We start from the raw sequence: 25,399 nt of genomic DNA on the forward strand, positions 1-25,399 counted from the left end.
GTGGGGGTAGAGCTGACTGTTCTTCCAATAGGAAGTCAGAGAATCTAACAGGAGATTCTTGGCGTTGGCACGCAGTTAAGGATCAGTTAATAGTTGTTGAATAGATCAAGGAGATGTAACAGCTAGGATCATTCTAGAACTGGAAAGATTGGCAAAAGACATGCGCATAGTTCCACATGTGAGCTCAGGGGAGCAGGGTAGATCTTCCCCTGAGAAGCCCTCACCACTCAGCATCTATCTATGAAGCATGTCCAAATTTGTCTTCTTTGAAAGTCTAGACTCTATTCTAATTTTTAAAAAATACCCAAACAGGGTCAGGTGTGGTGGCTCATGCCTGTAATCTCAGCACTTTGGGAAGCCAGGATGGGAGGATCACCTGAGCCCAAGAGTTTGAGACCAGCCTGGGCAGCAGAAAGAGACCCCCATCTCTACATTAAAAAAAAAAAAAAAAAATTACCAGGGCAGGGTAGCCCATGCCTGTAGTCTCAGATATTAGAGGTGCTGAGGAGGGAGGGTTGCTTAAGCCCAGGAGATCAAGGCTGTAGTGAGCCATGATCATGCCACTCCACTCCAGCCTGGGCAACAGAACAAGATTGTGTCTCAAAAACAAAAAGGAAAACCCCCCAAATATTTAGTTCTGTACGCATAGGAGATACTTAGTAAAAGTTTGTTGAATAGATGAACTGTTGCCTTATTTATGCATGAATACATCAAATATCTATTGAGCTTCGTTTTCAGGCACAATACTAGATCCTAGAGCTATAATGGTGAGCAAACCCGATATGCTCTCTGCCTTGATAAAGCTTATAACCAGATGAAGGGGAGACTAAGTACACACACACACACACACACACACACACAGAGCAAAGTACAAGGTTTTATGAGACCATTTAATAGAGGACTTCTCTTAGTTTTTTTGGAGGTACAAACTAGAAAAGTTGACATCTGAATGGTGAGTAGAATGAGCAGAAGTTGGGGGAAGGGGGTGAGAGAATGTGCCTTGCAAAGGATTTATGGGAAAATCCTGACCTTTCCAACCCAATCCTCATTAATTCTCTCATCCTGGCCCTCAAATCCTAAATTCACTGTTGTTATCAGTGGCTTTTACTCTCTCCACTTTTTGGTTCTGATCCCAGATGGGTGCATGTGTCTAGAAACTCTGAGATGCTCCATAGATACAGAGAACTCTTGACCCATTATTTTGTAAATTAAAAAATAGAAAATATAGGCTTGTTCTGAAAATCCAAACAGCACAGATGTATATGATATGTAAAGTAAAAACCTCATCACATGTTACCCCATACCTCAGAAACAACTGCTCATTATGGTTTGGGCATAGATCTTTCCAGGCCTTTTTCTATATGTTTGTCCATTTGTGTGTTATATACTATACATAAAATATTTTTTACAAAAATTAGATCATAGCATATATTTTACAGCTCTTTTCTTCAGTTAATATGGAAACTTCTTTGTTTTCACCATAGATCTGATACTTTCTTTTAAATGACTGCATGATATTCTATTTAACTATCATCAGTTTATTTTATTATTATTATTATTATTATTTTTTGAGACCGAGTCTCACTCTGTTGCCCAGGCTGGAGTGCAGTGGTGCGATCTCGGCTCACAGCAACCTCTATCTCCCGGGCTCAAATAATTCTCCTGTCTCAGCCTCCCAAGTGGCTAGGATTACAGGGGCATGGCACCATGCCTGACTTTTTAATTTAATTTAATTTAATTTAATTTAATTTTTATTTTTAGTAAAGATTGGGTTTCACCATGTTGGCCAGGCTGGTCTTGAACTCCTGACCTCAAGTGATCCACCTGCCTTGGCCTCCCAAAGTGCTGGGATTATAGGCATAAGCTACTGCGCCCAGCCTAACTATCATCAGTTTAAACAATCCCTTATCGACTGACACTTAGATTATTATCCCGTGTTTGGTTATTATGCAGTGAACTTATATGTGAATTTGAGTTGTGCACATTGTTTTAGGGCCAGTACTTACCACAGGTAGGTCATGGGAACTTTGAGGCTCTGTAATTTCTGAGCTCTCAGGATGAATAGGTGAAAATAGTCTGTATACATTTTTTGAGTCAGGGAATTTCTAGAAAGATTCAGGGCATCAAGAAAATACTATAAATGAAGTTAGGTCTTTAACAATCAGGTGATTCCTTAGAAGCATGTAATACTTATTGTTTACAGTAGACTAAGTGATTGCTTTCGGTGCCAGGCCTCAAAATCTACTTTTCTTTTCTTTTTTTTTTTTTTTTTTGAGACGGAGTCTCGCTCTGTCGCCCAGGCTGGAGTGCAGTGGCGCAATCTCGGCTCACTGCAAGCTCCGCCTCCCGGGTTCACGCCATTCTCCTGCCTCAGCCTCCCGAGTAGCTGGGACTACAGGCGCCCGCCCCTGCGCCCGGCTAATTTTTTCTATTTTTAGTAGAGACGGGGTTTCACCATGGTCTCGATCTCCTGACCTTGTGATCCGCCCACCTCGGCCTCCCAAAGTGCTGGGATTACAGGCGTGAGCCACCGCGCCCGGCCCAAAATCTACTTTTCTATTGGACCTTACTACATAGAGTCACTCTCTTTTCCCTTCTTAGGTACTCCTTTTCGTCCATCCAGCATGATGCTATACTTCTCTGATGGGGTAGCGACGAGGTTTTCAGGACTTTGCAGACAAGAAATAAGTCTCCCTTTAATTTTGTGCCTCTAGAACATGGTAGATTAGTTCACCCGCCCTCTTGATCATCTCAACCTTTGGACTTTGCAGGTGAGCTGCGTTCTCTGCGTGAGGAGATTTCCCTGTTAGAGCATGAGAAAGAAAGCGAACTTAAGGAAATAGAACGGGAATTGCATTTGGCCCAGGCTGAGATCCAGAGTCTGCGGCAAGCAGCAGAGGATTCTGCAACTGAACATGAGAGTGACATAGCGTCCCTGCAGGAGGATCTCTGCAGGATGCAGAATGAACTTGAAGACATGGAACGCATTCGGGGAGATTACGAGATGGAGATTGCCTCCCTCCGTGCAGAAATGGAAATGAAGAGCTCTGAACCATCCAGTAGTTTAGGTCTCTCAGATTACTCTGGGTTGCAAGGTATGAGAGCCGTCAAGTGGGTCAGTAAAGTCAAGCAGAGGAAAGGAGATAATACATAGGAAAATGGTAGAAGGTGGTGTTAGATCATGAATTAGGAATCTCTAGAAAAAACCTCCAGGTCGAATTCAAGACTGTAGGGGGCCAGGCATGATGGCTGATGCCTGTAATCCCAGAACTTTGGGAGGCCAAGATGGGAGGATCATTTGAGCCCAGGCGTTCATGACCAGCCTGGGCAACCAAGTGAGACCCTATCTCTTTCTAAAAGAAAATTTTAAATAAAAATTTTTAAAAAGACAGTAAGGGGGAAAAACCTACCCAGATATTACATAACCAGTCCATGGTGGTGTAAGAAATAGCACCATGGAGAGGTACCCTGGAAATTCTTCTTCAGAGAGTCATTGGGTCTTTGTTGATTTCACTATGGGAAAACCCTTTCTGGGAAAATTCCCAGCTCTAAGATGGGCAAAGAGGGACCTGTCACCTTGGGAAACTCTTCCTGCTGCCCAGGCATCATGGTGCTTTGCCTAAACTGCTTTATGGGGGACCTCTGGCCCTGCTTCCAGGTACAGGGATGCTAATTCTTAGGTTCCATTAGCTCTCCCCAAAATAGAAGCTTTAGGGGGCAACAAATGAGAGCACAAGACAGCTAGAGAAGAAAAGTTATTCCAAGTAATACATGAGTTACCCAAAAGCCTAGAGCCCTGCTTTCAGACAGTGAGTCTCCCAGCTAGTTGCTAGGATTCATGACATCAGAGAGTTTGCCTTTATTCTGCGGCTAGATTTATGATCTGAGTATAATGGAAGTCCTATATTTGGCCAGGTCAAGCAGAGGCAATCAACAAGGAATCAAAGAACTGCAAGTTTTTCCAGCTGTATCAAGCGTCTCAGAAGAGCCTTTAGATTAAATGGTGCTGGGAGAGGAAGGTTGGCACAGTGGGAAGGCTTGGGCTGGAGTCAAACAGACCTGAGTTCAGTATCTCAGCTCCACTAATTAGCAGGAGGAACATAGGAGGTCTGGTTACGGTCTTTCTCTGAGCCTGTTTCTATATCTGGGATATTAAATCAAAATTGGTTAATAAAACCTAATAGCTAGATGGGATCCTGAAACAGGAAAAGGACGTTAGGGAAAATGTAGAGAAATCCAAGTAAACTATGGAGTTTAGTTAATAGTAATGTATCAATATTCGATTCCTTAGTCATGACAGGTATACCATGGTAATGTAAGATGTTAACAATTAGGGAAATTGGGTGAGAACCCTCCCAGGAAACTCCGTACTATCTTTGCAACTTTTTTGTAAATCTAAAACTAATCTAAAATTCAAAGTTTATTAAAAAAAAAAAAAAAAACTTACAGAACTATTTTGGGAATTAAATGAAATGTGAAGCATGTCAAAATCACTTGCACACTTACCAAATCTGAGGCTGAAACTATCAAGTCTAATGCTTAGTGCATGATTAGTTTTCATTAAAGATTAGTTTCCGCCCTCCCTTTTATGGTAATCTGCAGTATTCTAAGGAATTCTGATTGGAATTAAGAGGAAGCATTCGAAGTTACTTTTAGGGTGTTGAATCTTCCAGCAGGTAAGATAGGTCTTGGGTTTAATTAGAGCAAGTTAGTGTTCTTTAAATATCAGTATAATTAGTGTTCTAAGAGACATAATTATTTTTAAATTTTTTGCAAGTGGACACAGAGTCTTGCTCAAGACCCAGGCTGGTCTTGAACTCCTGAGCTCTAATGATCCTCCTACCTTGGCCATCCAAAATATTGGGATCACAGGTGTAAACCACTGCACCCGGCCAACATAATTCTTAATCACGAAGAAACAGAACAGATACAGGTGTTTGTATCATCACAGCCTTAAAAGCGGGCATGGTGACTCAGGTGGATCACTTGAGCCCAGGAATTTGAAACCAGCCTGGGCAATATAGTGAAACCCCATCTTTACAAAAAAATTCAAAAATTAGCCGGGCTTGGTGGTGTGTGCCTATAGTCACAGGTACTCGGGAGGCTGAGGTGGGAGGATCACTTGAGTCCAGGGAGGTCAAGGATGCAGTGAGCCTTGACTGTGCCACTGCACTCTGGCCTGGATGACAGAGTAAGACTATCTCAAAACAAAACAAAACCAGAAAGGAAATAGTATAGGTATAGGTGACTGGTGCTTAGAGACATATACTGGGGTATTTCAGCTGGATCTCTTCTAATGCTTGAGGATGATATGTGGGTCTGGTTAGGATGGCTCTTTCTGTCAGCAGATAAAAGGCCATTAGAAATAATTCCTTTTTTTTTTTTTTTTTTTTTTGAGACAGAGTCTCACAACCTTGGCACACTGCAACCTCTGCCCCCCAGGTTTAAGCAATTCTTCTGCCTCAGTCTCCTGAGTAGCTGGGGCTACAGGCGTGCACCACCACACCTGGTTAACTTTTGTATTTTTAGTAGACACAGGGTTTTGCCATGTTGGCCAGGCTGGTCTCGAACTCCTGACTTCAAGGGATCTGCCCACCTCGGCCTCCCAAAGTGTTGGGATTACAGTCTTGAGCCACTACACCTGGCAAGAATTCTTTACCACATCCAGACCGATGTATTTGGTGTGGGAATAAAGGACATACAAGGAAACTCAGAATGCCTGAAAGGCAGGTACTGGCAGTCACATCTGACAGTTCACATCTCTCAGCTTTTTGTACTAAGAGCATAATTGGAAGGTAATCATAAACAGTTGAATGGAAACTTTACATACAGTAAACCCCAAACTTAATTAAACCTTCAAAAATTCCTAAAAGTTCAAGAGTCTGCTTCGGTTGAGGCTTTGAAGATGAGCACACAGGGCAGATCTTCAGGGCAGATGAGAAGAAGGACAGCTATCGGGAAGAGGAGCAAGACTCACTGCACTGTGGAATTTCCTGGGCCCTGTCTTCTAAGCCTCTATCTCTCTTTTCTGTCTTTAGAAAAAGAGAAGCTCTTTAGCCTTCTGCTCTCATGTTTCAAAACAGGAAAACTGGGGGCTGGTCATCAGTGCTTTCCTTTCCTCCTGGTCTCATCTCTCTCTGCTTGTCCTCTGCAGAAGAACTGCAGGAGCTGCGGGAACGCTACCATTTCCTGAATGAGGAATACCGGGCCCTGCAGGAGAGCAACAGCAGCCTCACTGGGCAGCTTGCAGATCTGGAGAGTGAGAGGTACAGCTGTCTCTGGAGAGTGAGAGGTCATGGGGTTCCACAGGACTCTGTCTTGCCTTGGGCTTTCCCCTGAAGGCAGATGCCAGGGCAGTGAGCGTTCCTCTGCTCCTGGAGACCCAGTCCTTTCCATGGTTTCCAAAGAATACAGATACCATCTACAAGCAGACATGGGGATCCGACCCAGTTATCTCAAGACTAGAGGGAGTGAGTTCTGAAGTTTACTTTTGCTCTAGGCACTGGGTTCTGGTTTGCTCTGCCCTGAAGTAGATCAGAAGAGATTCGTTTATTGTCCGCATAGACTTGTTTCAGTCTAATGGCAGGCACAATGCTTCCAGATTGGAGTGGGCTTGACTAGGCCTAGCCTGAAAACTAACTGGACTGGCATTCTAAGGGTCTCCCAGAGTCAAACACACCTTTGCAGATTGAGGTGCTGGAGACTTTCCATAGTCTTCTAAGCATGTTTATCTGAGCGGTGAGTCACAATAGAAGGCCCCTTACTATCTTTGGCCTAAAATGAAGGCATCAGGACCAAGCATGCATGGCTGGTGTTGCCAGGCAGAACTCCCTTCAAGCACAGCTCTGGGGTTCTGGATTGCAGGACACAGAGAGCAACAGAGAGATGGCTGGAGTCCCAAACACTAAGTATGACGTCGGCAGAGTCTCAGACTTCGGAAATGGATTTCTTAGAGCCTGATCCTGAAATGCAGCTGTTACGGCAGCAGCTACGGGATGCTGAAGAGCAGATGCATGGCATGAAGAACAAGGTAGGGCACAGAGGGTGGGGAGGGCAGGCACGTTTCTTGTCTTTCTTTCTTTTTTTTTTTTTTTTTTTTTTTGAGACGGAGTCTCACGCTGTTGCCCAGGCTGGAGTGCAGTGGCGCGATCTCGGCTCACTGCAAGCTCCGCCTCCCCGGGTTCACGCCATTCTCCTGCCTCAGCCTCCCGAGTAGCTGGGACTACAGGCGCCCGCCACCTCGCCCGGCTAATTTTCTTGTATTTTTAGTAGAGACGGGGTTTCACCGTGTTAGCCAGGATGGTCTCGATCTCCTGACCTCGTGATCCGCCCGTCTCGGCCTCCCAAAGTGCTGGGATTACAGGCTTGAGCCACCGCGCCCGGCCACTTGTCTTTCTTTCACCTTCTCCCAGCCTGTGGTAGAAACATCTCCACAGGCATGCACTGTGACGGGAGACAGTATTCTGGGGTCTTGCTTGCCTGATGTAAATCTTCCAGTCAAAGAATGCCATACTTTCCCCAAGCTTGTTCTTGGAGCACATGTGGTATCTGTAGTAAACAAGCCTCCCTGTTCCATTTCCTGCATAGTGTCAGGAATTGTGTTGTGAGTTGGAAGAGCTACAGCATCATCGCCAGGTCAGTGAGGAGGAGCAGAGGCGGCTGCAGAGGGAGCTCAAGTGTGCTCAGAATGAGGTGCTTCGGTTTCAGACCTCCCACAGTGTCACTCAGGTAAAGACTGCCCAGGGAGTCATCTGGGGTGGGGGCAGAAGGGCCTCATGGAGGGGCTGCTTCAACCAGGGTGGGCACAGTGAGTATGGCTGTGCTCTGCTGACTCTTGCCCTGCAACTGGGCACAGTCTGCTGGAAACCAACTGTAGAAGTCATATAGCACTGCATTCTAGAAATGGTGGTCATTACTGAGTGTCTGTCTCACAGAAGAAACCAAACCCTAGACCTGTGGGAGCTCCTCAAGATGTCTGCATCTGAAAAGGAACCCAACTGATCCGTAAAAAGATCTGCTGTTTCTCCAGAGTAACTGTTCTACTCACATCCTCCCTACCACAGAATGAGGAGCTGAAGTCCAGACTCTGTACCCTGCAGAAAAAATATGATACTAGCCAGGATGAGCAGAACGAGCTCTTGAAGATGCAGCTGCAACTTCAGGCTGAGCTCCGGCAGCTCAAAGTCATGAAATCCACACTTGTAGAAAAGCAGAGTGAGAAGGTAACAGCAACCAGAGGTGAGGGGACAACTTAGGTGCTAAGGGCATCCTTCTGAGGTTTTGGGAAAGGTGGATCAGAGTAGTGAGTTAAAAATAATTCCAGCAACCACATAGACAGCACCACAGGTAAAGAACTCCAGCCCTGCTCGAGTACTACATTAGATATGAGGACATTAGGAAGTGAAGGGCAGGGAGAAGCAAATCTTAGACTGTCGGTGTCTTCAAGTGACTCACACAGAAGAGTGAGTGGGTTAAGGAGCCCAGAGGCACTGCCCAAAGCCCCCTCTACCATAGGAGTTACTGTGCCGGCTGCAGAAGCTGCAGCTCCAGCACCAGAACGTCACATGTGAGAAGGAAAAGCTGCTGGAACGGCAGCAGCAGCTGCAGGAGGAGCTGCAGTGCCATGAGGCGGAGCTGCAGCACCTCAGGGATACGGTGGCCTCCTTCAAAGAGAGCAGTGAGAAGGTAAAAGAAGCTCCTGGTGAGGGAGGATGTAGCCTCATCTTGTGTGGGGGTGAGAGTGCAGAGGAGGAGAGGGAATGGTAGGAGTGTGGAGGAGCTGGCAGTGAGGGGGCCAAAGAGGTGCTTAGGAGAAAGGTAACCTCAGGGAGTCACAAGGCTCTCATCTTCCTTTGATTTTAAATCAGAAAAGCAGCATATAAAAAGGAAGTCCCTTTCCCTCCCTACCTCCCAAAAAAGGAAGCCCCAGAAGATCTGTGTTTCTTTTTAAATTATTTTTATATTTATTTATTTATTTAACTGGAGAGGCTACACTGGGAAGGTCTGTGTTTCAAGCCTGTCAGGGACGGGTCCATCTTGGGTATATATCCCAGGCTGGGATGAAATTGGGGCTGAGAAGGACAAAGGAAGATGGGTCCCCTTAGTCCCTGCCTGGGAGGAGAGAGTTCAGCAGCAGGAGTGCCTGGGGTGATGGCCAGGCCTGCCTCCCCTGCCCAGAACACAGAGACGCACGCTCAGCTTCAGGAGATGAAGCAGCTGTACCAGGCCAGCAAGGACGAGCTGGAGCGGCAGAAGCACATGTATGACCAGCTGGAGCAGGACCTCCTGCTCTGCCAGCTGGAGTTGAAAGAGCTCAAGGCCTCCCAGCCCAGTCCGGAGGACAAAGGAAAGTGTGCTAACAAGGTAATTGTTGTTCAGAGAGGTGACAGCTCCTGGGCACTGGCTCCAGAGAGAGGAGGTACAGAGGCAAAAGATGAAGGCACCCAATCGAAGGGCTTGATGGGCTTCCTAGGCAGGAAGCAGAGGCAGGGCCACATGCTGCTAACTACAGAACCGTTTGCCCTGACCTTGACTTTGAGCCGGAGCCACAGCTCAGTAGGATCAATACCTTTGGATCCCAGTCTGAACCCCTGAAGGTTTTACACATGATTCCATGTATGTAGACAATGGAATATAGAGTGCTGACTAGGCAAGAGAAGGACCTAGGCTCTTTCAGGATTTATTCTGTGACTTTGAAGTAGTTAAATTCTTTGTTGTTGTTGTTGTTGTTGAAACAGAGTCTCACTCTGTCACCCAGGCTGGAGTGCAGTGACACGATCTCAGCTCACTGCAGCCTCTGCCTCCTGGTTTCAAGCGATTTTCCTGTCTCAGCCTCCCGAGTAGCTGGGACTACAGGCACATGCCACCGCGCCTGGCTAATTTTTGTATTTTTAGTTGAGACGAGGTTTCACCATGTTGGTCAGGCTGGTCTCGAACTCCTGACCTCAGGTAATCCACCTGCCTCGGCCTCCCAAGCTTCGATGACAGGCATGAGCTGCCATGCCCTGCCAGTAATTAAATTGTTGAAGGTTGAATTGTGCCCTCTTTAAATGGAAGAGAATTCTACTCTTATCTCACTTCCTTTTAGTAGTAAATCCTGATAGTGATAAATAAGGGCTTATTCATTTTTTTTCTTTTCCATAGTGTATAAAATGCAAGCCGTTATCATTTATCCTGTTGAGCACTTTCAGCTCCTGATTACTGATGGGAAATGGAAAGGTGTTGAAGCATGTTGGAGAAAAGGCCCAAGAGTCTCTAAAGATGGTGGAGCTGGTCACATTCTGCCAGAAACTCAGTAGTTCCTGTCCCTGGGGAAAGGCCTTCAGGAGACAGAGGACTGGGAAGGTTATTTGGGCTACCTCAACAGTCTCTTTGCCTTTCTATATCCAGGCTCACGTTTCCTCCTTTTTCCACTTCTACTCAATTTAGGAGCCCAGGGGATCCGTGACTTGCTCGTCACCTCTTCCCCTAATGGGAAAAACGATGGGAAAGGAGAAGCATGCTGGCAGACAGCACCTGTTTTTTTCTCTAGCCATAAAACAGCATTGAGATCTGTCTGATACTGGAAGATTTGGGTTTTTGGAAATGGGATGATTTAGACTTCTCAATCCAAATTCAGCAATAGCGCATACTTTCTAAAGATATAAAGAGAGAATTAGGAAAGCAAAAATGGGAAAAATTAGGGTGAAATTAGGTCCTTATTGGTAAGGAGTGTAATTGCATTCAAAAACAACTGGGGTTAATGAGAATAACAGGAGCTAAGAGTTCCCAGCAGGGTGGGAATATGGTGTATACACCAAAGGAAAGGGCCAGAGAAGAGGAAAGGGGCATCGATAGCATTCGCCATCAAACTGCCCCCAGAAAGGAATGGTAGAAGTTTAGAGCAAGGCCAGCCACCAGTCTAGAGCAACCTGCTCTGAAAGACCAGCCTGTGGGGGATCCCCAATCGGTATCTAAACAGCCAGGGTGCATTGTGGCTTGGGGTGACCAGTCCAAAGTGACTGCACAGGGAGAGAATCACAAGAGGCAGGAGAGCGCGGAAGTGCTCTGTTAGCCACCCAGGAAGCTTACCTTACAGAGTAACCACCCCCTCCGCACCCGCCCCCACCCACAGTGTGACACACTGCTGTCCAGACTGACAGAATTGCAGGAAAAGTACAAGGCCAGCCAGAAGGAGATGGGGCAGCTGCAGATGGAGCAGTGTGAGCTCCTGGAGGACCAGAGGAGGATGCAGGAGGAGCAGGGCCAGCTGCAGGAAGAGCTGCACAGGCTCACACTGCCACTGCCCAAGAGTGGCCTCTTACTCAAGGTAACTCCGCCAGAGGCAGCTGCTAACTGGGGAAGCTGCTCTGAGAAGCTTCCCTGTGTGACTAGGGAAAAATAGAAGGGTGGAGGTTGAACTTTTTCTTCTTCTTACCAATGACTCCTTACTTTCTCACCACTCTCCCCAAACCAAAAAGCTCCATAGAGCCAATTAGAGTTTTTCTTATAAGGGCTTTAAATCTTAAAATACCTTTTATACTCTGGAATCTGTGCAGCAGTTTATATTTAGTTATTTAGTCCATCTGGAGAAAATGCACCTGAAACCACTTTGTAAATGACAAAATATATCCCAACGTAAGAAACCATTGCTACTTTTAGCTGGTCTCCATAGAAAGACTCCCCCTGTCCCCAGATGGGCTCTGTGAAGCCAGCCCTGAGATTCTTCAGGGAATTGTTCACAGCAGGGATGAGGCACCAAGGAGGCATCGGACTTTCTGTGTAACCACCACAATCCCTTGCCTCCTTCCTTCTACTCCGCCTCAGAGTCAGGAGCTACTCACCAAGTTAGAAGACCTGTGTGAGCTGCAGCTGCTCTACCAAGGCATGCAGGAGGAACAGAAGAAGCTGATACAGAACCAGGACTGTGTATTAAAAGAACAATTAGAGATCCACGAAGAGCTGCGACGTTTCAAAGAGTCTCATTTCCAGGAAGTGCTGGAGAATCCCGATGATTCCAAATTGGCTAAGTCCTCAAAATATAATCGAAACAAGGTAACCATAGCAAGAGGTAGGGAGACAGTTCTCCTGAGCACAGCAGCATGACAGGGAGAGTGGGCACTGCTGAAGGGTCAGAGTTGGGAAGGCCTGTTTGGCCAGGGGTAAGGATAAGGCTAAAGCCCTGCCCTTCACCACCTGTGACCTCTTTCAGGCTCCATTAAGAGGTGGCTTTTAGATACAGCCTGAGGACCTCACCTAGATGCCATTATCCTTTATCATATTGATATTCACAGTGCCCAGTTGAAGCACTGTGAGCACTCAGGGCAGAGCTGGGATGACCCAAAATCTGTCATCGGATCATTTGACTCATTCCTAGTAAGATGTATAGTTGGATTCCTTTGGACTGACTCTAAACATGTCATCTTTTTCTTGAGTGGAAAAGTACGGTTCTCAGTTATCAAAATCGTTCACCTTTGGTGTTATCTGTGAGGCAAATTTGGGCCCTTTCATTTCCAAGAGAAGAATTCCTAGCACATGGGGTTCTTAGTACTGACCACACTATCTTCATTGGAACTTTGGTGGCAATAACAGAGCAAGGTCACAGGGGTTAGACCAGAAAATCGATGCCTTTCAAGTACCAGCAAGGGGTCATACCGATGAGGTGACACAGGTGGAGATCACCGTACAATTCTATTCAGGGTTGGGGGCTAAAGTTGTTCTGAGGTCTCAGCGTGGGTGAGGAGGGGCAGGTAGACAGTTTCGGTTTAGGCCGAATCTATTCATTCAGATCTTATTCTGAACAAGGAGAACCAGGGAGTAGCAGAAGTCAACACTGTGAGGCTGGATCATATTCCAGGGGCAGCAGATGTCCAGGCTGCAGGCCTGGGTAACACAGCTGGGAACCAGGTATAAAATATTTCCTTAACTGATCAGATCTCATCCTGGACATCAGCGCCAAGAAGCCAGGCCCAGAGAGCCTGGGAAACATGCCCAGAGGCCAGATTCAGAATTGGGGCAGGAGATACAGGAACTAATAGTGAGACTTTGATTCCAGTTCTTCATATTGCCGCGTTCAAGGCCAGGCTGATTTTACAACTAGGGGTGGGCAGGGAGACTGAGCCTGAAGGTCAGGATAACAGGTATACCTGACTGAGAAGAGGGTGTGATGGGGAGCCAAGGTGTTCTGGAAACCCACTCGGGACTGCTCCAGGGAGACAGGGATGTACCAAAGTGCAGAAACCAGCTGAAATGGGAGCCGGGAAATTATGGAGTATCTGCCCTGGGGATATTTTCCCAAATGAGCAAGAAACTGATACATGCCAGTTACCTGTAGTTTAAGTCAGAGACATAAGCCGGGGTGAGGTGGAAATGTAGGCATGCCATTCTCTAAGGTGTGCTCTCAGACATCTGTACCAGGAAAGGTGCAGCTGGAAGGACTGAAGTGTCACAATAATGATAATGTCTCCCCACCCCTGCCCCCAGCAATCCAAGCTGCTCATGGAGCAGATGCAGGCCCTGCAGGTGCTGTATGAGGCCAGTCAGGCGGAGCAGGAGCTCTTGCAGCAAGAGCAAGGGAGGCTCCTAGAGGAGCGGAAGAGACTGCAGGCAGACTTGCAGCTCTGCCTGGAAGAAATGCAGCTGCTTCAAGTCCAGTCCCCTTCTATAAAAATGAGCCTTGAGTCCTACGGGAAGAGCTATGGTAGCATGGCCCCCAGCAATGAGAACTGCCGTAAGACTTATGATACCACTGTGGATGACAATGAGAGCTATAACAAGAGTTACGCCAGCACCCAGACCAGCAGCGAGAGCTTTCTCAAGAGCTATGACAGCAGCACCAGTGCCAGTGAGGCCTATGGAAAGAGTTACTGCACTACTAGCGACAGCAGCATTACCTATAAGAAGAGTTACGGCAGCACCAGTAGCTCTGACACCTGCCAGAAGAGTTTTGTCAGCAGCTGCACTGACGAGGAACCTGCTGAGCCTGAAGACATGGAGGTAACGGTTGCCAGGTGACAGGTCAGGCAGGGGACGATGGACTCTTGTCTTTTTAAGAGATGCATCACCAGTGGAAGGGACAAGAAGTGTGGGAATGGGGTCAGAGCTGACCTGGGGAACTACTGAAAGTAAGCGAAGCCTTCTACCCATGGCAGCCTGGTCTCCCACTCAGCCCTCTTGTAGAGAGATGCCCCCGTCTGGACAGAGGCCCATAAGATTCAGTCCATTTCCTCACCACAGCCATGGTGCTCTTTAATGGGGGTAAATATAGTATTCCCCCGCGGGCAGCTCTGGATCCTGGTGGCCATTGTTTGGTATCCAGGGAAGGGCCTAGCAGAGTGGGGCGGAGCTTAGGTGCTCCTCAGGGTGCTATTGTTGCTCCCCCACCCTCTGCAGCACTTTGAGGAAATGGTTGCGAAGGTGCTGATCAAGCTGCAGGCGGTGCAGGCCATGTACCAGATAAGCCAGGAGGAACACAGCCAGCTGCAAGAGCAGATGGAAAAGTTACTGGCCAAGCAGAAAGACCTGAAGGAAGAGCTGGATGCCTGTGAAAGGGAGTTCAAGGAGTGCATGGAATGCCTTGAAAAGCCCGTGGCCCCCCAGAACGACAAGAATGAGGTAACCACTGTCAGGGAGGCAGGGTTTCCTCTGGCAGCCCCTGGAGCCAGAGGGGTCATGGCCACTTCAGAGAGGCCAAAGAGAGAGGGACAAAGCAGGGACAGCATGCACCTCAGAGGCTGGGCAGTCTGCTGCATCCCTGATGACATTCCCAAGTGCCCGAGGAGCTGGGGTTTACTGGTCATCAGGATTCCACGTATCAAATGATTTCTTTTTCTCTCTTTGCCACTTCTGTTCTCTCTTTTGCTTTGTGTTCTAGACCACTTCTGTAGAACTGTATTTTTGCATTTGCCAATCTTCTTTCATCACTTTGTGTGCATTTGCCTTGTCTCCTGGTGCACCAACTGGGAGCACCAACTAGATTGTAAGCAGCTCAAGGACAGGGACATGTCTCCTTTTGGATCTCTCACAATGCCAAGAAGAGTGCTCTGCACCCCCTAGGAATGGGACAGAAGTCTTGTGTCTGGCCAGGGGTTCACAGTCCAATGGGGGTCTCTTTGTATACACACGGGAGAGATTCAGAGAGCAGCGAACACATGGGTCCAGATTGGTTAGTATTGGTACCTACTGAGGGGATGGTCATGTTCTGCCATCAGCCAAGGAAGACAAAACCCGAGATCAGGGAGCAGAATGTGACTTGCCTCTGTTTCCAGGGTGAGGTGCAGGAGCCCAGTACACACTTCAGGAGTGTACAACACAGTTCTTTAAGTAATTGTTCCTGTTAGAGAGATGGGTTGGATGAAGTAGGAGTTCCCATAAAAAGAATTCTAGGCCAGGTGCGGTGGCTCGCCCCTGTAAACCCAGCACTTTGGGAGGCCAAGGTGGGTGGATCACCTGAGGTCAGGAGTTCGAGACCAGCTTGGCCAACATGGAGAAACCCCATCTCTACTAAAAATACACAAAATTAGCTGGACATGGTGGCGCATGCCTGTAATGCCAGGTACTCAGGAGGCTGAGGCAGGAGAACCGCTTGAACCCAGGAGGCGGAGTTTGCAGTGAGCCAAGACCACACCATTGCACTCCAGCCTGGGCAACAAGAGCAAAACTCCATCTCAAAAAAAAGAATTCTATCTAATAAATCCCCGAGGTTCAGAATTGATAGCAGCCCTGTTGTTATTCCCCAGTCACAGTAGAAAACACCATTTAAATCATTTTGACCTTCTTTTTTTTTTTTTTTTTTGAGACAGAGTCTCACTCTGTTGCCAGGCTGGAGTTCAGTGGCACGATCTCAGCTCACTGCAACCTCCACCTCCTGGGTTCAAGCGATTCTTCTGTCTCAGCCTCCCAAGTTTCTGGGACTACAGGTGCGCTCCACTAAGCCCAGCGAATGTATTTTTAGTAGACATGGGATTTCACCTTGTTGGCCAGGCTGGTCTCAAACTCCTGACCGCAAGTGATCCGCCCACCTCAGCCTCCCAAAGTGCTGGGATTACACTGGATGGCAAGTGAGCCACCACGCCCTGCCATTTTTTTCATCTTATTAGATGTACGTCATCAGGTGCCTCAAGTTAGGAGAAGCTATTTGTAAAACTATTTGAGAGGCTCATTTTTCACAGTTGAATATTTTCTCTTCCTATGGGCTTTAGCAGGGAGATTTCTGAGACCCCCAAGCAGGGCTGAGGTTGGTTGCATGATCAGCCAACTGGTTGCGTAACCAGCCAACTCTGGGTAACTGGCCCTTCACTACCAACAGATCAAAGAACTGCAGACCAAGCTGCGAGAACTGCAGCTGCAATACCAGGCTAGCATGGATGAGCAGGGGCGGCTTCTGGTAGTGCAAGAGCAGCTGGAGGGGCAGCTGCAGTGCTGCCAGGAGGAGCTCCGCCAGCTCAGGGAGAAGAGGCCCTCTGTTGTCAAAGAAGCCCGGGGGAAGAATGCTAATAAGAACATGAACAAGAACGCCAATGGGGTTAAAATGAAAAAGGTGATCAAGCCGTGCTCGGATACTTCTGAGAGTGACTTTGAGACCAGAAAGGTGAGTAGTAACCTTCGTAGCCAGATAAGCAGAAAGGAGGAGGAGATCCTGGGAAGAAGCATTGTCTCCACCACCCTTTCAACCAGGCAAGGGATTTGTAGAGAAGCTTCTGGGATCTCTGAAGTGTCTACAGTGGTTCCCATCTTAATGGAAAGTGGGTGCTCCCTTTTCCTGTGAAGCTATGGGGAGAGTGGAACACAGACAACTCAGACAACTCACATTGAACACAGACAACTCACATTGGGAGGTACAGCCCTAAAGGACCACAGCCCCTAGGCTGGACAACTCCTTCAGTTCACCCAACCCCATTTGCTGGGGCCCCTGTTCTTCCTGGGTTGCATGCCCAAGAGAAGGACCAAATAGATGAAGAGGGAGGAATTTGTTCAAAGTAGTTGTGTACTAATAAGTGAAAGAGGATTGGGTAAAAAAAGAGTCACTGTAGGGGTGGGAAGCAACAATTTAGGTGCACACCCAAGACTCTTTAGTTCTGGCAGCTGTTTGAAATGGCTTATTGGCCAACAGACATAGTGGTCCTGAGAGGTGAGGTGTGATGCCCTCTACATATGCTCAGAGGATTGGCTCACAGTCCCGGAGCACCGGGCTGCACCCTTGCACTCTGACATGCTGGAAGTCATGTTTCCTGGAGCTAGTACAGCATTGTCATGAGAGTAGGAGCTTCACAGGTAACGCAGCCCTCATCCTGCCCTACTCCCACCCCACAGAGTCTGGAGGTGGTGCTGTACTACAAAGCCAGCCAGAGGAAATTAGATGGACTAGCAAAAGAGGAGGAAAAGAAAGAGGAGATGAAAGAGGAAAAAAAGGAGGAAGTGAAAGAGGAAGCAAAGGAGCAGTGTGGGGATGAGCTAGTTGCTGAGCCAGCAGATCCTGGGGAAGCTAAATCCACAGAAGATCAGGAGGAAAATGAAGAGGACAAAGAGCAAGAGGAGAAGGAAGAAGACAGTGAAGAGGAGGAAGATGACATTGACTCTTCCCTTGAAAGTCCTGAAGAAAACAACCCCCTCAGACTTTCCGAGAGTAAAAAGGTAACCGGAGCCAAAGGCTAGATCAAGTGGGAAGTGGGATCTTGGGCTCAGGTACCTCAGAGTTAATGGGTGGCCCTGCCAAGGATAGATATCTCCAGGAGTGGAGGCCTCGCACTGTAAGGCACGGCCCTTCGGGGAGGTGGAGATGCAGAAGGGGGAGGCGAGAGCAGTCTGTCTGCAGGAAATCACGGGCTCAGCCCCATTTGCTGTGGAACCACCTCACAATGACCACCTTTTCTGGGAACCAACGTGGGGTCCCTGGAGTCCTTTCATTTACATAGTAGCCTTTGTTACCTTCCTTATGTGGGGAGCGTTCCCTCATCCCTCTTTCGGCACTGCAGGAAGGACATTGACAGCGTGAAGTCTACTTCAGGCCATTTTTGTCAGCCTGGGCAAGTCACTCAGTCCGGTTTTCCTATGGTGCCCTGTTAGGTTTAACCTTTGTTGTCGCTGTTAGGGGTGTGTCAGGGGATAATCTCTTCTTTGTAGGCTTGTGTCGCCCCCTGGATTCTGGGTATCACAGGACATGAAGGTGGGGCCTGGGAGTGATCAAGAGTGATAGTGAAAATATTTCACGTCTGTACAGTAGGAGCATAGACTAGTCCAAGGAGACCATCCCTAGCCCTACAGTTGCTAGATCACTGAGAGGTTGGGGTGGAGGTATCCTGGGATATATATGCTAGAATGCCAGGGGTAACTTACCAACAATATAGAAGTACTTCCATATTTTATTAACTGGTACATCTCTGCAGGTATGTAGCAACTGAATTCTTGCCCTGGGCTTAACTCAGGGCCAGAGTCTCTACAGAGTTAGAGTATTTCCTGTGTAAGTCCTCAGCTTACATTACAGGTTCTTTCTGTTCTAAACAGAGGTAAAGAAAAAAGCCTCTTGTCCAGTCAACTCTGAGGATATCTGGAATTTCCGGCAATTGGGTCTTCAGCACTGGCTAAGGATCCAGTGTGCAGTGCTCTGCTTACCTTGTGCCAGGGGACCATTACCTAAGATGTGAAAAGTCGGAGCCACTGCAGCCCCTCCCACTATCATGTTTCCTTGAGCTCATCATATTCCACCATGTGCTGGTTCAGAGCCTTTACCTTCGGTGCCAACATTTCTAAAGCTAGACCTGACTTTTCTACTTCAAATACATTCTATGTTTCTATATATGGAGAGATCCCTTTGCCCCGTGGGTCCTGCGTCTTTTGCAGGCAGCTCTAGGGCATGCGTATTACCACTTTGCAAAAGCAGTTTCTCTCCGGAAGACTGTTGCAGCGAAAGAACTAGCCCTTCTCCCTTGTCAGTTTGTTTTGGTGCATGTTGTTTTACAATGATATCATTAGATTCCTAGGCGATCAAAGGGACAAGAGCCCAAAATACTAAGAAACTTGATGGAAAGCAGGCTAGAACAAAGGGACAGGTGGCCTGGTAGAAGACTGGCTCTTCCTAGAGCAACCTAGGAAAAGTATCTGCACTACTCCACTAAGGAAGCTGTTTACTTTCTGCAGCATCACAAGAAAGGTCTAGGTGCAGATACGTCCTGCTTGACAAGATATGAGAGGTATATGATGAGACAGAAAGAAAACTGGACTCACCGCCTGACTTGGACCTAGCTGCTGCTTAACCCATTCAATTTTGCAATTCCTGCAGACTGCCGGTGGAAAGAACCAAGGCCCAGGCAGCAGAAAAGACATGCAACTGCTCTAGCTTACCTGTTTTTTAACCTCTTGATTCCTTTCTCTTTTCCCTTTGTTTTCTCATCTTCATTATCTGTTGGATCCATGTGTTTATGTCTCACATCTCCTGGTCTCTCCTCGTGCTTCTTTCTCATTTTGGTGTGTTGCAGTCATCCCCTACCCCCGATCCCCCCATCTTCTCCTTGCCTCTTGTAGGCCTGGTGGTCATCTCGGCTTTGCTCTGGTGCTGGTGGGCTGAGACGTCGTCCTAATGCAGGTACTGGTATTGCTTCCTCTCCTTCTGAGGGATAGAGGGAGGGTGCAGGTTGCCCTGGCCTCTCCTCTTTCCCTTTTCTCCCAGCTGCTTGCTTCTTGCTCGTACTATTTTACAACAGGTGATGCTCAGGTCTGAGTTTTAGTTCTGACTTTTCCTTGGGCTACTGCAAAGCCTGTGACATCTCTGAGCATGTCTTTGTAATGCATAGGAGGTTGGAATGCTTGCCAGAGACATGGTTTGAGTTTCAATCCTTGGCTGGGAAAAACTTGGCTAAGCCCAGCTCGGTTGCTACTGTCAAAGCTGCCTCACTACTTCTTTTTCCCCGCTCATCCTCTGTGTGATGGCTAGCCTGACCACTTCTGATGAGCTGATGTTTGTCTGCAAGGCTGGCCTGGACTCTCTTTGTCTTTAACTCCAGAGTCAAGTTCTCACTACTGTTGCTACCCAGGATGGCAAAATAAGGAATCCCTCTTCTGTTGGGGGAGAGAGGAGGTCTGAAGAGCTCTGATCCTCATGATCATCCCAGGGGCACTGGTAGGAGGGCAACCTAAGTTGGTCCGTCAAGCTTGGTGAAATGGAACTGAACCCTTACTGTATTCTGCTCTTTCTACTGAACAGTTCTCTGCTTCTGGACTTCCAGTCTCCAGAAAAGTCAGAACAGAATGCCGGGAAATTTTATTAGTTCTCTGTTTATCTCTTTTGTGGGTCAGATTCCATGTAATTGGCTTCCCAAACTAGGTTTTCTGGAGGGAATGTGGTATTAGTGAAAAGTTTCTACTAGCCAGAGATCTGTGTTCTCAGGAAATTAAGACTGATTTATTCTGGCCACTTTCCAGTCAGCTCCCACACATGTAATCTAGGCTGTCAACAGGATACCAAATTCAGGAGGCAGAATGTGGTCTTATGGCCTAAGGTGGAAGACTGGGGTTCCACCTGCCTTCTGGAACCCATAAGGTATTCTCTCTAGTCCTGTGTTGCTTCTTTCTCATGCTCTCCCTGCCTCCCCCTCTACTCCCCTCTCTTCTCACATTCCTGTGAACAGAATGTAGCTTAATGCACAGGGTGGCAGCTGGAGCATTTGTTGGTGGCACTTCTCTCCATTTCCTTTTCTGTCCTTCCTCCTGCTCCCTCCCCAGCTTTCCTATTACTCATCTTCAAGCCTCCACCTTTCTTCTTAACTTTAGGTATTCCCTTTACTCCCTGGTCCACAATTGCTTTAGTGATGGAGCCCCTCTCTATGACTCTTTCTCCCCTGTGCCCCCCACCCCAGAAGTCTTAAGGCACTACAGGTGAGACCCAAAGCATTCAGCCACAGCCTCCCACCACCTCAGACTCAGCCTGGCCCAATCAAGGGGAGAGGAAGAACTGCTGGTGAAGGATTCTACTGGTGGGGCCTGTTATCCCCAAAGCTCTGGGAGGCCCCAACATGCAACTGTGCAGCCAGGACCTGAGGGAGCCCAGTGTGTAGAAAGCATGAGAACTCGGTTGAGTCTGCCTCTACTGACAGCTGTTGTCCCAGGGAGCAAAATGCACACTCTGAGCTCTAGCTTCTTCAAATGTAAACAAAGGATGATCAAACCTCTGCCCTCCTCACAGGTTTTTGTCAGGACCGGATGGATTAAAATAGATGAAAGTATTCTATAAATTATAAAATACCCCATCATTAATAAAAAGAGCACACACTTACAAAATGCAGTCTATGTGTTAGGCACTGTTCTAATCACTTAGGTATATTAACTGATTTAAGCCTTGCAACAACCCTGTGAAGAAGCTACTCCTATTATTACTTTATATATGATTAAACTAAGGCATAGAGAAGTTAAGTAAAACAGCCAGGAAGCTGCGAATCAGATTAAAAGGACTCAATATTAGCAACAGATAAGATTCCAATCTTGCTTCCCCTTATCATCTCTTCTCATTTTGAGCAGTTTCTCTTCATTGGTCCCAAGGAGGAAGACACCATACTTCTGTTTAGGCAACCTCAGATCACATTAGCTCTTTAGGTAACTAATATATTATTAATTTATTTCATGTGTTGTTTATAAGCCCCTCTGCAGATTGTGTATGCTAAGCGTCCTTTCCCCATTCTGTACCTGCATTTGATTTTGAGGCTTCAAAGGCAGAATTTTCCATTCTTCCCTATTATAGTTCATTGTTCTTACCTTATAAGGTTCTGTGTGTATGTGTTTTTAATCTTGACCCTGTGGTTTTAAAATACTTGCTTCCTCTGCCACCTTCACATCGTCTACAGGGGTGGCAAGCCCACCTTCCCTATCTTCATCTACAGAGGACAGAGTGAGGACAGAGCCTCTAGAGTGTCGTCTTGTGGGGTTCTTTTATTCAGCTCATTGGTCACTTACCTGTCATTCAACATACTGTACTGTCATCCTACCCTTATTTCTGCATATTATCTGCAAAGATCATAGAAAATCCTGTCAAACAACTCAACATCCAAAAACATGATTCCTGTGATTTGTCACTTAGCTCACCTAGTTTAAAAGGAGAGTTTGACACAACTTACCCCTTTGGGACACCCACACTGGCCCTTTCCCCATCCCATGCAGAAACTTGCCTTTGCCCAGTGTGAGGTGCACCAGTCACATTTAAGGATTTCAGCTCCTCCCTCCTTTAAGAACACCAGACTAACATTCTTAGCAATGCACTTTAGGATAGAAGCATCTGAGCATGTCAATTTTTTTTCTAGCTAGCTCCCTTCTTAGTTTTTGTTTTTGGTTTCAGAGACAGGGTCTCACTCTGTCACCAAGGCTACAGTGCAGTGGCATGATCATGGCTCACTGTAACTTTGAACTCCGGGTATCAAGCGATCCTCCTCCATCAGCCGATCTCTTGGTTTTCTTACATGAATTACTCTGTATATCCACCTCTAACGTTGCTTGGCTTTCCATTTCATATCTTCTGTTGTTCTTAGTAGCTATTTCTACAAGCTCGGGAGATTTTCTTTGCTCTTTAGCAGGCTTAAAATCCTCTTTTTAGATAAAGTATCATCTGAGAAAATGTGTTATTAGCATTAATGGGCTATATTCCATTTTTACTTGAAACCATCCTTCTCTTACCTATGCTATAGCTTATGACTCAAAATCCAAATTCTACCTTTCAGGTAGTAGAGCAAAAAAATAATAAAAATAAAACCTATTTCCCCAAGTATGTATTTTCTTGTCTAACATTTTCATATTCCCTAATGGATGCTTTTTGGATATCTTCTGATGGTGCCACTTGTCCCCTGAATCAGCAGGGTTCCCTAGTGGCCAGCAGTGTCTGGAAGCCTCAGCATACTCTAGCACATACGCCAGGAAGTCAGTCAACATACCTGGTGATTAGGAGTGTTTTAATGACTCAGGCCCAGTGACAGGTTTCCTTAAGTTTCCTTGAACCAGTGTCATTCTCTGTCAAAGTTTGTCTGCCTAAGAACCTCCTACTTACCTGCACTCCGTGGTGCACTTTCTTCATTTCCCCTCAGTCTTACTCCCCTTTCCCCATCCTCTTGACTCTGAGTTCACTTCACTGCAGTGAAACTAATGAGGTGCTGCTGCTTTTCCCAAAGCGCCAGGTTTAGCCTCCTCTTTATTGCCATGGCATTCAGTCCTTTCTCATTGCAACCACTTGGAAGTCTGGCCCCTGAGCCTGCGTCTTCACGTGGGAGCTAGTATTCTCAGCCCATGGGGAGAAATGGAGGCCTGAATACAGGCTGTCACCTAAGGTGGTGCATACAGTGTTGGGCCACATGTCTAGTGGTGCCAGGACTGAGAGATCACTTGCCTCCACTGGTTACCCAGGAGGTAAGAGAGACCGATCCACAATGTTCCTGAGGTGTCTTGGGCACCCATAGGCAGGTGATTTCTGGCTTAGGGCAGGGTTCAGGAGGCTGGGCACTCACAGTTTCTCTTTGGTCCCACAGAACATGTTTGGGTTGTGGAAGCCTATGGTATTCTTGGCTATTGCAGCTGTGGCTCTATATGTGTTACCCAACATGCGACAGCAGGAGTCAGAGTTCTGCCTCATGGAGTGATGGCAGACCTTGGCCAGCGCGAGGGCAGATCCCCAGTGGCCACCACCCTCAGCTTTGGGCAGGACACACTGTGCCAGAACCCTCCCCATATGTTCCATGTGTCCCCGTCTCCTCAGCCTCAGTCACCCAGGCTGGAAAGGCTTGTGGGGAGCGGCTGACTCCCATCTCCTGCCTTGTGTAAGAACCTGAGTTCCTTGTAATTAAATATCAACTGAATTACATGAGACTGTGGATTTTTGTTTGCTAAATGCCTCACAACATAACCAGAACAGAGTGGTCCCCCTTTAAGCAAGTACCTCACATAAGAGTCTGACTCCTAAATACGGCTTCTCACCCTGCAGATGACCTCAGAAATGAGGCTGGCCCCTTCTGCTGACAACTGACTCACAGAGGGGTTGGTCTGTGCTTATTAACCCGTCCTGAGGTGCTCACCTGAGCATGGAGAAATGGAATGAACAGGGGCTGGGGAGACCTCCCCTTAGGTTCTGTGCGCACACCTACCTACATGAGAAGGCTGCCCTAAGAAGATCCACGTGTGTGCCTTTGTGACTTTTCAAGGGATTCACCCTCAGAGATGACTTTAATCAGCCAGAGTCCTGGCGGTAAACAGGTGGCACACTCAAAGCTTTACATGAAGAGAGTTTAATGAAGGGACTGTGTACAAAAGGCAGAGTTAGGAGAAGCAACAAAACATAGTGAAGTACCAGGCACTAGCAACAGTGTAAAGCATCCCAGGCTGAAGCAGGAAGGAAAGGAAGCAAGAGCTGGAGCTCTGAAAATGGGCCCCAGGCAGGAGTGGCAGCCACAGGGGGTGCAGCCCCCGCCAGAGCCGTGATGAAGTGGGATATGTATTCCCCTACCTTCTCCTCCCACCTGCCAGTTTTCTACTGTAGCTCATCAGCTGAACCCAATGGGAAGACAAAGCGCAGAGGTGCCCAGGTGATGTAATCTTTCAAGCTCAGCCTCCTGGAGCTTAGAGCAGGACAGAAGCCTGGGGATGGTTCTAATTGGGACAAGTAGAATGATGAGGGTAGTTTATGTGTGTTCCTGTTTACCTTCATTCCTGTGGAACCTTTGTGATTGGAGGTTATCATCATGAATGTTTCCATACGAAAGAAGACCCCAAGCGTATTCTTTTTCTTTCTTTTTCTTTTCTTTTTTTTTTTTTTTTTTTTGAGACAGGGTCTCACTCTGCCACCCAGGCTGGAGTGCAGTGGCACCATCTTGGCTCACTACAACCTCCACCTCCTGAGCTCAAGCGCCTCCCACTTCAGTCTACCAAGTAGCTGGGACCACAGGCATGCACCACCATGCCCAGCTAAATTTTGTATTTTTTGTAGAGACAGGGTTTCACCATTTTGCCCAGGCTGGTCTCAAACTCCTGGGCTCAAGCAATCCTCCTGCCTCAGCCTGCCAAAGTGCTGGGATTACAGGCATGAGGCATAGTGCCCAGCCCCAAGCATATTCTTAAGCCATAGTGGAAAGAATGACCCCATGACTCCTGGGTTTCTTTGGACCCCTCTTTTTTCCTCCCTCCCACCCGAAAGGACTTTGTTCCATTCAACTAAACGTCCAAAGAAACACATGTACAGAGTGTATACTGTAGTAGCACTGCCAAGCTAAATGAATTCATTCCTTCTCTAGCTCTTACCTACGGGGAGTAGCAAGGACATTTAGAATTAGGAGATTTTCAAGTTGTATTCAGCCCAGAGAAGTGACATGGCTGAATTGAAAGTCCATTTTAGCAGACATGGGGCCAGTGCTGAAATTGTGACTAGCCTCCTAGAAATGTGACTACAACTAGGCAAATTGAA

The 25,399-nt window shown here is 47.3% G+C and overlaps 1 protein-coding gene across 23 annotated transcripts in view; it reads left to right on the forward strand.

Annotated features, from left to right (window-relative positions):
- The window catches only part of CCDC136 (coiled-coil domain containing 136), a 31,211-nt gene extending 7,405 nt beyond the window's left edge, over positions 1 to 23,806 (forward strand). The window contains exons 5-19 of one of the 23 annotated variants that reach the window (XM_015448010.3): positions 2,772 to 3,095; positions 6,155 to 6,266; positions 6,865 to 7,030; positions 7,588 to 7,728; positions 8,064 to 8,222; positions 8,515 to 8,685; positions 9,178 to 9,363; positions 11,114 to 11,308; positions 11,806 to 12,033; positions 13,462 to 13,974; positions 14,371 to 14,592; positions 16,286 to 16,567; positions 17,290 to 17,610; positions 19,452 to 19,558; positions 23,475 to 23,806. In XM_015448010.3, coding sequence (XP_015303496.1) covers positions 2,772 to 3,095; positions 6,155 to 6,266; positions 6,865 to 7,030; positions 7,588 to 7,728; positions 8,064 to 8,222; positions 8,515 to 8,685; positions 9,178 to 9,363; positions 11,114 to 11,308; positions 11,806 to 12,033; positions 13,462 to 13,974; positions 14,371 to 14,592; positions 16,286 to 16,567; positions 17,290 to 17,610; positions 19,452 to 19,553 — 3,122 coding nt within the window. In that variant the 3' untranslated portion in view covers positions 19,554 to 19,558; positions 23,475 to 23,806. Of the gene's footprint in view, positions 1 to 2,771; positions 3,096 to 6,154; positions 6,267 to 6,864; positions 7,031 to 7,587; positions 7,729 to 8,063; positions 8,223 to 8,514; positions 8,686 to 9,177; positions 9,364 to 11,113; positions 11,309 to 11,805; positions 12,034 to 13,461; positions 13,975 to 14,370; positions 14,593 to 16,285; positions 16,568 to 17,289; positions 17,611 to 18,480; positions 19,559 to 23,474 lie in introns of those variants that run through there. The other 22 variants (XM_015448008.3, XM_074035949.1, XM_015448012.4 and 19 more) reach the window with 22 other exon arrangements.
- The last annotated feature ends 1,593 nt before the right edge of the window (positions 23,807 to 25,399 follow it).

This window comes from Macaca fascicularis, chromosome 3, assembly GCF_037993035.2.
Source record: "Macaca fascicularis isolate 582-1 chromosome 3, T2T-MFA8v1.1".
Taxonomy (NCBI): Eukaryota; Metazoa; Chordata; class Mammalia; order Primates; family Cercopithecidae; genus Macaca; species Macaca fascicularis.